This window comes from Oncorhynchus nerka, linkage group LG5, assembly GCF_034236695.1.
Source record: "Oncorhynchus nerka isolate Pitt River linkage group LG5, Oner_Uvic_2.0, whole genome shotgun sequence".
NCBI classification, from domain to species: domain Eukaryota; kingdom Metazoa; phylum Chordata; class Actinopteri; order Salmoniformes; family Salmonidae; genus Oncorhynchus; species Oncorhynchus nerka.
This window is the reverse complement of record NC_088400.1, coordinates 57,189,663-57,201,258: the sequence shown is the minus strand read 5'-3', so window position 1 is coordinate 57,201,258 and position 11,596 is coordinate 57,189,663. Positions and strand designations below refer to the sequence as shown.

Genomic DNA, 11,596 nt, shown 5'->3' with positions numbered 1-11,596 from the left:
ACTGGAAGGAATATTCAGGAGGAAATATACCTGAAGCTCTACGGGAGGAAGGTGGAGACGGTGGAAGTGTTCAGGTTCCTGAGGGTCTGATTTGACACTCGAATGACATGGGCAGAACATATGAACACAGTAGTTAGCAAAGGAAATCAAATATTGAATGTGATGCTTTGCTTGTCAGGAATGGAGTGGGTGGGGGGGGGATAGAAGGGCGTTAAAAACGTTATGTATAGCAATATCAAGGTCATCACTGGACTATGGTACTGTAGCATATGCATCAGCAGCTCTGACATCTTTAAAAAAGCTAGACGTAATCCAGGCTCAAGCTCTAAGAATATGTCGTGGAGCAGTCAGACATTGCTCGTCCTAGTATTTCTATATTTCTTAACTCCGTTCTTTGACTTTAGATTCATGTGTATTGTTGTGAATTGTTAGATATTACTGCACTGTTGGAGCTAGGAACACAACCACCCGCAATAACGTCCGCTAAATATGTGCATGTGACCAATCAAATTTGATTTGAGAGATGCCTTTAAAGATGAGAAGACAATCACTAACCTTGACATATTGGGTAAATCCTCAAGGACATAAGGTCACACAACCTTCTGGAAAAGAAGGTGCTCCTAGAGTCCCGGGAGCATAAACCTGATCTGAATACAAGTTTTGGGTGGTTAGGTAAGGGCATAGTGAGAGAGGCGGGGCTGTTTGGGAAGTAGTTCAGCCCCCCTGCTGCCTTGAATATACTCTATTCACTGATGGATCTAAGGACCCTAAAACAAGGAGGACAGGCGCAGCTTTTAGTGTTCCTGAGTTTCAGGTGGCAGTGACAAAAAGAGCCACGGATCATTTATCCGTTTACACAATGGAGTTGTTGGCCATACTCTTGGCTGCAGAGTGGCTGGAGGAGGTGAGGCCAGACAGGGTAGTCAACTGCTCTGACTCGTACAGCACTGACGAGCTTAAATTCATTTCTGTCACAAAGCAGACAAGATGTCTTGTCTGAGATTTTGTAGTGCCTGTTTAGGGTGAGACAGAGGTGGTTATTTGTGAGGTTCTTCTGGGTACCAGCTCATGTAGTTGTAGCGGGGAATGAGGAGGTGGATGTTCTCGCCAAGCAGGCTCTCTAACATCCTAATGTTGATACGGACATGTCAATCAGTTAAGCAGAAGCTAAGTGTTAATAAGAACAGTGGCTAAAAACAAATGGCAATGTGGAACAGGGAGGGAAAGGGAAGCAACCCGTGTAAGATCCAGGAAAAGCTGGGGGGCAGGGATGTCCTCAGGTTGAGAAGAGGGGAGGAAAGTGTAATCACAAAGCTGAGACTGGGACACACAAGGCTCAACAGTACATTGAAATTGGTAGGAAAACATACGACTGGGAGATGTAAACACAGTCGGGAAAACATGGCGACAGTGGAACACATTCTACTTCAGTGTCAGCAACATGGGAGGGAAAGGGGAGTAATTATATTTAAGGAGTAATGGTGTTGAAGAGCCAAGCTTAAGTGAACTGCTGAGAAAATCTTCAGAGGTGTAGTGTTAAATTATGTACTTTAGTTTCCTTAAAATGAAGGAGACGAGAATAATTGGTAGAATTGAGCACTTCCCTGTCTTTGGTCCACACTCCTGTCCAGCTCGGGGCGGTAAAGCACCTTAAAGTTGGTTCCCAACCGCCATATAAAAACCACAGACAAAGAAGACTATTCACTTTCCGGGTCAGTTTATTAATGGTACCTGCTTCTCAAAACAGCAAGAATCCCGAGGCAGTGTTTACATTTTTAACTTAACGTTTTGTGGAATAAAATAAACATCACAAGAGCAATACCATGTCAGACACGGTAGGGGCACGGTTTAACTAACGTCTTGCTTGTCTGTGAATTGGTTGAAGAGACAATAATACTTGAGCAATGCTTGCTAGCTACGTTAGCCGCTATGTGGGCCGAGATGAGTAGTGTTTGCTAACACAAGCTATCTAGCTAGCTACTGTAGGTAGCTAGATCGAAAACAGTGCCACTGGCTATGCACGAACGGTATGACATTAGGTTTTACTTTTTCAAAAATGTAACTAGTTATATGTCACATGGCTCTCCATTTGGTATACTACGTAACCTTACCGGCAGGTAGTCAAGTGTTGGGCCAGTAACAGAAAAGGTTGCTGGATCGAATCCCTGAGCGGACAAGGTAAAAATCTGTCGTTCTGCCCTTGAACAAGGCAGTTAACCCACTGTATCCTGGTAGGCCGTCATTGTAAATAAGAATTTGTTCTTAACTGACTTGTCTAGTTAAATAAAGGGAGAAAAACAATTCTACAACTTATTCTGTTTGGTGACCATGGAGGGATTCATGACATGTTGACAGTGCAGTAGGCTAGCTGACTATGCTGATGTAATGTTGTATGTACATGTCAATGGGACACTTTTCTTACAGGAGTCTAACATTGTTAATTTCTGTATATTCCAGGAGACAAAACCCTCAAGTGGAGATGGAAGTGAGAAGAAAGATGGAGAGTACATTAAACTGAAGGTGATTGGTCAGGTAAGATGGAGAAGTGTGGATGCATCTCAGACAGGAGAGTTCCCTTCCTTGCCTCTTCCTTTGCTAAATGTGTTTTAATATGAAAGGACACTGGGGGAGCCATAGGCCTTTTCTCATTTGGACAAAATTCTCTCCTCCGCCCTCTCTCCTCTGAAAATGATAAGTGGTTGAGGAGAGTGTCAATTCTTTAGTTGGCAAATAGAAGAGGGTCCTCCCTTCCTCGATAGCCTCCTTTTGGCAAGTAAGGGCAAGCTAAGATTTGTATAATTTGCTCATTGTTCATTCTGTGGCAAAAGTGTATCCTACCGAAGTCCTTCGAGGACGAGTTTTGAAATCTGCCACACCCCCTTTGAATAAGCTATTGTTTTCTCAAAGGAGAAAAGCATGCAAACATTTAAAAAAAACATATGCTACTTATCCTTTTCTCAAATGTCTTTCACAACTAGCTAAATTCATTTTTTTTATCACTTTATACATTTATTTTGTGATTCCGCCCTGTAAATGTCATTTGCATGATGACACCATTAGTCTCATTTCATACAAGTGCATATCTGTCCACTTTCTATCTCCTCGCCGCCTCTCCTGGATTACCTTTGATTACCTTTTTCAAAAGGAGGACGTAGGAGAGAGGATGCATGAGTTGAGAAAAGGCCACATCCTGGACTTAAAAGCAATGTAGAATTCCCATTTAAAATGATATTGCTATTTAGTCTGGGACTAGTGTACTAGGATCTAGTGCAACTCCAGTCCTCGAGGGCCTGATTGGTGTCACACCTTTTCTCCATCCAAAGCCAACACAGCTGATTTATAAAATTGCATTCTAAACTGAAGATCATGATTAGATGATTGGAGTCAGGTGTGTTGGCTGGGGCAAAACTGACACCAATCAGGCCCTCGAGGACTGGAATTGCTCACCCCTGATAGTGGCTGGGAAAGTTCCCCTAGAAGCTTGGCACACAAGACTGAGTTGTGTTCACCAGTTAGGCAAAACAAAAGGCCTAATTCTATCTTTACTTTCAGGACAACAGCGAAATTCACTTCAAAGTGAAGATGACAACACATCTAAAGAAGCTAAAGGAATCTTACAGTCAAAGACAGGTAGAGTTATGAAGCCAAACGATTGTCCCATCTCATTTTGACAATGTGGGTCAGAACTTCAGAATGAATGTCATCATGTTCCCAGTATCTGATGCAACCATGTGTGATTCCATCCTGCAGGGTGTACCAATGAACACCCTAAGGTTTCTTTTTGAAGGACAGAGAATCTCAGACAACCAAACCCCCAAAGAGGTACCCCACCCATCCCTCTTCCCTTGTATCATCCATACAACCACTAGCCTGAGTGCCAGGCTGTTTCTCTGGCCAAACCCTTATGGAATGGCAATTCCAGACATGAACAGACTGGCACCCAGGTTAAACAACCACCACTGCGTCTCTTAAAATAATAATTTTGTCATTTATTACATTTTTTTAAGTGACATTTCAATTTGTTTTTTGTAAACCTTGAACATGCTTGCAGATAAACTTTCCCCTGCATCTATGTCTGACTTTCTTTCTCTCCCTCCCCAGCTTGGAATGGAAGATGAGGATGTCATTGAAGTGTATCAGGAACAGACCGGTGGACTTTGGAATGATTAGACTTGCTATATTTTTCTCATTTAGAATTTTGTATGTATTTTGCTTTTGAGCTTTGCACCATCTGGATCACACACTCTATTGGGGCTTCCATGTGCGAGGGCACAAAGAACGACTGTGTTAGAATGGATAGACAATCTGTTCTTTCTCCTTTTAAACACCTCGCACAATCATTTCTTCTCCCTCCTTTACAATGCAGGTAACATTGTAGTGCAGACAGTGTCATAGCTGAATGTCCCCCTATTGAGAGATGACGCGCATACAATGACTGGTTTTCTCTAGACTCTGCTGCACACGCCTCTTTCGCACCTAAAGTTGGAATATACCACCTATGAATGCTAAAGCATTGTTTTGAATCTGTTTAACAATCCCAGTTTCCTACCATTGATGAATATGGTCTAATGATATTTAAAATATAAACTGTTTTTATGATCATGATGTATATTTTGCATCCAGCATGTGTGTAATAATTATTCATGTCGGGTTCCCCCAACTGGTGGGATGAATTTTGCCCGTGGGTCATTTTATTTTCCCGCGAGCCAAAAACATTTTTAATTGTTGGACATAAGACTGTAAAAACACCAGCAAGCCTGCTACAAGTGATTTTAATTTTGGATATCTGTTTCAAAGACAGATATGTGATCATATACAAATGTAAGCAAGGCTTGAAATGATTGTTTTAGTCAAATATATCTGGGCTTCTTGGGGTCAATTTGCAGTCTACAAATAATTTGTAATTATGTTCTGGCCCCTTGACCATCTGTTCCAAGAAAAAAATCAGCCTGCGGCAGAATCTAGTTGATGCCTTTCCTAGGTGTTCTTTTTATTTGAGTTATGTTCAAGTTCAGATAATTTCAAGGGGTTAAAGTTTCACTCGCCTGTTTAATCTCTGGCCTCTAAATTGGATTTAAATATTTTTTTCTTGTTTGTCTGTCCTTTTATCAAAATATGTCTTGCTGTGTTGAACCACAACAGTAGCCACACACAGTAAAGTCAATGCAACAAATTATTCCTTGTGGAGGCATTGATCCGGATGGTTTGAAGCAGATAACGTTTCTTTTTTTGAATAAAATGTTTAACAAAAACAGGACTGATAGTTTCCAATTTTGACACGTGTATACCATTGCAGACCAAACAATAATGTTCTGAATTAGGACTGCAGATTGGATTCCTTTCCACCAGAGGGCGCTCTCGCCATGTTTATGACAAGGAGTGAGTGAGTATTTATTTGACATCTCACATTGTGATACATTTATGAAAACAACTTTGGCCATGTACATAGTCACATGCAGAGGCAATTTACCGTGCTGCCTATCCTCCATTCAAGGCCTTGGACAATGGAAAAAGTGAAATGATAATCTTAAAAGAAATGTCCAGTGTGGGGTTGGTTGTGATTAAAAAATGTTGGTTGGAAATGTCACTTTTACTCCAATATGTAGCAGTGATGCTTCTCAATGTATGTTTACTCACTATCTTAACTGGAAAAGGCAAGTGTGGAACTGTAGAGAGGGAGGTTCCTCATGCGTACATCGCTGCAGACGGAGCGAATATTTATTTGTAAAGCGTCCGATTTCATGGAGGCCCAGCGAAGGGAGAATGGAGTGGAGTCTGAAGGGGGGAAAGGAGGAGGTGGGGGAGTAGAGTCATTGACCAGTGACAGGGTAAGAGAATCAGCAGAGAGAGTGGGGGGTGGGGTGGGGCAGAGAGAGACTAAGGGTCAGGTCAGTAAACTGTGTGTGTATCAGTCCCAGGGTCCAGGCCCTGGGTTAAGACTGCCTGGAGGAGATCTGGTTTCTAAACCTGGGATACCTCACAGTGGCAAAACATTACCAGATGTGGGCCAGCCAGGAGACTGGGGGAGGGGATGGTGTGTGAACTCACGATATGAAGAGTGAACGTGTCTCTGCAATATATCAACTCAGTTACAGCCTTATGCTTATGCCATTGTGCTTGCAGAACACTGAAAGTTGCCCAAATTTGTGGATCCTGACCCACCCAACCATGACCAGTTACATCACCTTGTAAAAATGTGAACCACAGCAAGAGATAATGACCTAAAATTAGCTTGAGGTTTTGTCGGGTTAATGTGCAAAAAGTCCATACTCTTTCAATCAGATTACGTTGACTGCAGGCATCTGTCCTTGATTGGAGACTGCAATATCATTTCGGTCTTTGCAACAGTTTTAAAGCAAATAAGACAGCAATAGTATGTTTCTCCCCAAACATTCTTCATATTGTTCAACAAAATCATGTCCGCTTGTTGGATTAAGTACTCTTTGTTTTCCGTTGAACAAATGCAACAGTAACACGGTACAACGCACGTTCAGGTCACTATTGTAGGTCTACTGACACTCCAGTTGAACACAACACGTAATAGATACAGAACAGATGACGCAAAATGTTGCCTCAAAGAAAACATCTTTGCTACACTCCGCCCTGTCTAAAACACACAACCAAAACAAAAAGGGGAGAGGTGAACTCAAAACAAGGAAAGCCAAAAAGGAGATCTCACATTTCATCAGGAAAGGAGGAGATCCGCTCAAGGCAGTGTGTTGAGATTTCCTGTTCGTAAGTTTTAAGGGCAAAAAACCCTTTAAACACATCATGCTAGTTATTGTTTTTCTACAGAAATACCATCTCTTTATCAATGGCTCTGATATATTGACCTGACACCATTTAGAGAGATACTATTCCACTATTCCACAGGCAAGCAGAGTGAGTAGAAGTTAGACCTGGGGGATAGAACAGGAGACGACCAGAGAAACTAAATAGCAACATGCTGTATAACAGGGTAATACTCCTTTATAGGGAGTATTGTGCAAGCAGATGGTAAAAGTAACTGAGGACATCAGGTGGGGAATTGTTGATATTCCAAACTATGTTAAAACAGAATCTCTAGACCTTCATTTACCCTTCTTTCGACTCATTGGATATGTGTTAGGAAGTCATCACAATCTCGCTGGTTTTACATTGTCTAAAACAAATCCTTGAATGAGGCAAACATGTGCTTAAAGCATCCAAAAATGAACAGCAATGACGTTCAAGTGACAGCAGGTTAAAAACATAATTTTATTCTGTGAAACTGTACAAGATACAAGCCATATTGCATTAAGAAACATCAAGTAGAAACGGCAAGATTATAATTCTTATAAATACATATGTTCTTTAAAAAAAAAAAGAGTGAATAATTACAAAATGTGGCCTGTAACGTGGCAATTTAATAGCAACATCTTACAGCTAGATCACATCCCAAATGGCACCCTATTCCCTATGTAGTTCACTACTTTTGACCAGGGCTCCGGTCAAAAGCAGTGCACTATATAGGGAATAGGGCACCATTTGGGACATATAACACTATACACAACTAAAATAAAGTGAGTGTGTTAGACATTTCTCTCTGTGCCAAGATGAATGTTCTCAGATGTCTGCAAGTTAGTCTAAAAGTAACAGCCACACGTAACAAAAACGGGCACAAAAATGTAAAAAGTACAGAAGCAAGGAATGGAATGCAGATTCCAAAAACCTTTGTAATTCCTGGCAAAACATAACACACATCATTGGTCTTGTCAGACATTAGCCCTGTATCCTTGTTGCTCCTTGGATGAGAAACTCACTTCATAATACAAAATAGTTGAAGACATATTGAAAAGGTCATGGCAAAACAGACACTTTCTTCGTTGCTGCTGTTACATCACTGGGTGGCACATTGTGGTTTAAATGAGATTATAGAATGTTTAAAATTTTTATGGGGGTTACTGAAAAGTTACCACCCCCCCCCAAATAATGAACAAATGTTCAGCCAATGGCTCATAAGGTTGTCAGGAGGGACATTCCCAAAGTAAAAGTACTTTTTTCAGAGTTCAATTGTCCTATGTCCAATAGGAGGTGGGAAGGGATATGCTCAGTCGGTTTGATTAAAAATGTAAAGAAATAAACATGTATAACTCCTCCACGTTAACCTTCTAGAAAGTTCATACGGTCGTCTCTCCTTGGTTGCTGTTACTGAGCCGTTTGTAAAACCTGCACCAACTCTGTAATGTTTTCCCTGACCAGATCCAGAACCCGGACGTGATGCCCACGATCATAGTCATCAGGTACTTGATCATGAACACCGTGAAGTCCGGGGTCATCGGGGCAAAGTTGTTGGCCGGACACGGCACCGCAAAGCGCTTACACGTCTGCATGTGCCAGGTCTTCTCCCATTGGTCGCGGAAGGCCTGCTCGTAGAAGTAGCAGGCGATGACGATGGTGGCGGGGACGGTGTACAGGACGCTGAACACGCCGATTCTCACCATCAGCTTCTCTAGTTTCTCCGTCTTGGTGCCGTCGTGCTTCATGATGGTTCTGATGCGGAACAGAGACACGAACCCGGCCAGGAGGAACGAGGTTCCGATGAAGAGGTAGACGAACAGGGGGGCCAGGACGAACCCTCGTAATGAATCCACGCTGTAGATGCCGACGTAGCACACCCCTGTGAGAAGGTCCCCATCCACCTGCCCCATGGCCAGGATAGTGATGGTTTTGACAGCCGGCACCGCCCAAGCCGCTAGGTGGAAGTATTGAGAGTTGGCCTCGATGGCCTCGTGACCCCACTTCATACCAGCAGACAGGAACCAGGTGAGGGACAGGATGACCCACCATATGGAGCTAGCCATGCCAAAAAAGTAGAGAATCATGAAGAGGATGGTGCAGCCCTCTTTCTTGGTGCCCTGGGCCACCGTCTTGTAACCGTCCTCTTTAAACTTGTCTATGCAGACCACTTTATCCTCCAGGAAGAAGCCTGCTGTGTAGGCCACCGCCACCATGAAGTAGCAGCCTGAGAGGAAGATGATGGGCCTCTCCGGGTAGCGAAACCTCCGCATGTCTACCAGGTATGTGAGCACAGTGAACAGTGTACTCACGCAACACAAGATAGACCAGATACCCACCCAGAGTTTGCCGAATTTCAGTTCCTCCTCGCGGAAATACATTAGTCCGTTGGGCTTGGTGGACTCGCATGGGGCACCGCAGTCTTTCACCCCCAGGAATTTGTAGTTGAGGTAGGTTGGGACCTGAAGTTGTAGGGGACAGGAGAAGGGCTGGGCAGCAGGGCGACCCATGTTTGGGGGTAGGGTCATGAGCTCTGGCAGGTTGGGAGTGGGGTCCGAGGTAGCGATGTCCGTGTCTGAAGTGTTTTGACCCACACAGATCTCCCCAGCGCCGTGGATGGGGAAGTTCTCGCAGCGGAGTCTCTCTGGCCATTGAAACCCGAACTTGTTCATGAGCGCCTCGCAGCCCTGGCGTGCGCGCTCGCACAGTGATCGGCATGGGGGGATGGCTTGTTCTAGAACTGTGCACACCGGTGCGTACATGGAACACAAGAAAAACTTAAGGTCCATGGAACACTGGACCTTCACGAGCGGGTAAAACTGATGGACCTCCAGCCCCGCATCCTCCTGGTTTATGTGTCCCAAAAGATTCGGCATGATGGTTTGATTATAGGCAATGTCCGTGCAGAGGGGAATGGAAATTGGCTGACAAAAACCGTGTTCTGGTATAGAAATACCTTTCTCGCCATGATACTGACCGGTACACGGCTCCAGCAGAAGGCAAACAGTAACAAGCGCGCACCCCGTTATCCAAATCCACTCACAGGTTATCCTTACCGCCATGATAGCAGCCCCCTGTGTTCAGAACAAAAAAAGTGTCTTAGAATATCACCCCGGAGCTGCAAAAAGCCCAAATCAAACTCAGTCCACAAAAAGGTTGAAATGTCCTCTCTTCTCCGTCTATATAAAAAGGGAGAGGAGCCTAAAGTTAAAACAAAGTTAAACGCTTGAAAAATGCCCTCGGTCGCTCTCCCCACATTCCTTATGCCAGTGTTCATAGAACTCTCCAAGAAAATGGAGGATTGCTGGTGAGGGATTTTTTTTATTCCAATCAAACCACTGAGAACCTGGGAAATTCCAATAAAGAGTCGGTTTATTTTTTGTTGTTGCAGTTCGTTCCTTTACTGACCTGCTTCTTCGTATTGGAAACAACCGTATGACTTGAAAATGGAATGCGTATACTAATTTCTTCCAGATTCCCACAAATCTTCGTTACATCACATTATAGGTTGAAGCAAAGTTGAAGTCTGCGAAACCTCATGGTTTTCCATCTCGCCTTTACAACTCAGCCAATGTTCAGCTCGAGGCGCATTAGTAGGCTATCTACTACGATGAACCCGGCTCAAATTCTGTAGTAAAAGTCAAATCTCTTCAAAAAAAATGTATACTACTCGTCAAACTAATTCTTCCACACCGCTAAAACCGTGATCTGCCCTTCTGGAGAAACTTGCCAGATTGATCCCCACACCATACTGAGTTTGATCGGTTTCTTGGTGCCCACACATGCGTCTTTTTAGGGGCGCCTTGAAACCACACTTTCTCCACCAATTGAATGATTTGTTTTCTCTCCCATCTCGTCATTGATTGGAGTGAAGTGAAGAGGGTGGAGTTTTATGCTATCTTCAGCGATAACCTGGATGAGTTTTTTTTAATAAACTGATTTGCTACTCAATTAAAATGGTGTAGAATATAAACGTTTTATATTCTATGTTGGGAGCGGGCTATAGATAATTTAGGAGACATTCAAGCATTAGAAGTTGAAAAATAACATTAGACCACCTCTTTTCAGCTTCGTAGACCTTCTTGAAGTAATTTATGTTCTTTTGCATGCCTTATATCTCACTCTGTTTGTCAGGAAAGTGTCCAGGGTTAAACTCGTAAGCCAGGCCTGTGACAAAGTAGAGCAATAATTGTCATATTTATGGTATTGTTAATTTCAGAGTGGAGCCTATAGTTTCTGGTAAATCATCTTGATTTATGGACTGCAGAAACTATTAGGCAGCCAAGAACATTTTACTCATGTACTTGATTCTCTATGAAGTATGTTATAGAATTTTGCACACGGCTTATTCATCAAATATAATTTTAAGTTGTTTGTTGAGTTTTTCAAAACAAATGTCCTTATAATGTAATTCTTGGTGAATGTCAGGTCGTTTTCTGGATGGTGCTAGAGATGGCCTTGCATGCCAGTGAGTCAAACTAATGGGCTGCTATTGTTGTAATGACCGACGCTGGAGATGAGAAGCAGGTACGGGGAGTCAACATTTATTCAGGAACAGACAGGTAAACAGAACAGGAACAGAGTCAGCACACGGGTAAACAACGACAAACGACAGTTAATGCCGAAGCCGGGAACAGAGCGGGGAACCACACAGATATGGGGGGGGGTAATGACAGAGGTGATTGAGTCCACGTGAGTCCAGTGATCGCTGATGCGCGTGACGGGGGGAAGGCAGGTGTGCGTAATGATGGTGGCAGAAGTGAGTAATGCTGGGGAGCCTGGCGCCTTCGGGCGCCAGGGAGGGGGAGCGGGAGCAGGCGTGACAATTGTACCCTATTGT

The 11,596-nt window shown here is 43.3% G+C and overlaps 2 protein-coding genes across 2 annotated transcripts; one reads left to right on the top strand and one right to left on the bottom strand.

Moving 5' to 3' along the window:
- The first annotated feature begins 1,698 nt into the window (after positions 1-1,698).
- On the top strand, positions 1,699-5,257 carry LOC115129704 (small ubiquitin-related modifier 1). Its single transcript, XM_029660354.2, has 5 exons — positions 1,699-1,835; positions 2,458-2,532; positions 3,553-3,630; positions 3,751-3,822; positions 4,102-5,257. The coding sequence occupies exons 1-5, from the start codon at positions 1,824-1,826 to the stop codon at positions 4,168-4,170; spliced, it is 306 nt and encodes a 101-aa protein (XP_029516214.1). The 5' UTR covers positions 1,699-1,823; the 3' UTR covers positions 4,171-5,257.
- A 1,960-nt stretch (positions 5,258-7,217) lies between these two features.
- On the bottom strand, positions 7,218-10,532 carry LOC115129703 (frizzled-7-A-like). Its single transcript, XM_029660353.2, has one exon. The coding sequence runs from the start codon at positions 9,816-9,818 to the stop codon at positions 8,139-8,141; it is 1,680 nt and encodes a 559-aa protein (XP_029516213.1). The 5' UTR covers positions 9,819-10,532; the 3' UTR covers positions 7,218-8,138.
- Between the last annotated feature and the right edge of the window lie 1,064 nt (positions 10,533-11,596).

Coding starts and splice junctions, on each gene's coding strand:
- LOC115129704 (XM_029660354.2), top strand. Junction 3,631..3,750: donor AATCTTACAGTCAAAGACAG/GTAGAGTTATGA, acceptor TCCATCCTGCAG/GGTGTACCAATGAACACCCT. Junction 3,823..4,101: donor ACAACCAAACCCCCAAAGAG/GTACCCCACCCA, acceptor CTCCCTCCCCAG/CTTGGAATGGAAGATGAGGA.
- LOC115129703 (XM_029660353.2), bottom strand. CDS start 9,818: ATGGCGGTAAGGATAACCTGTGAGTGGATTTGGATAACGGGGTGCGCG.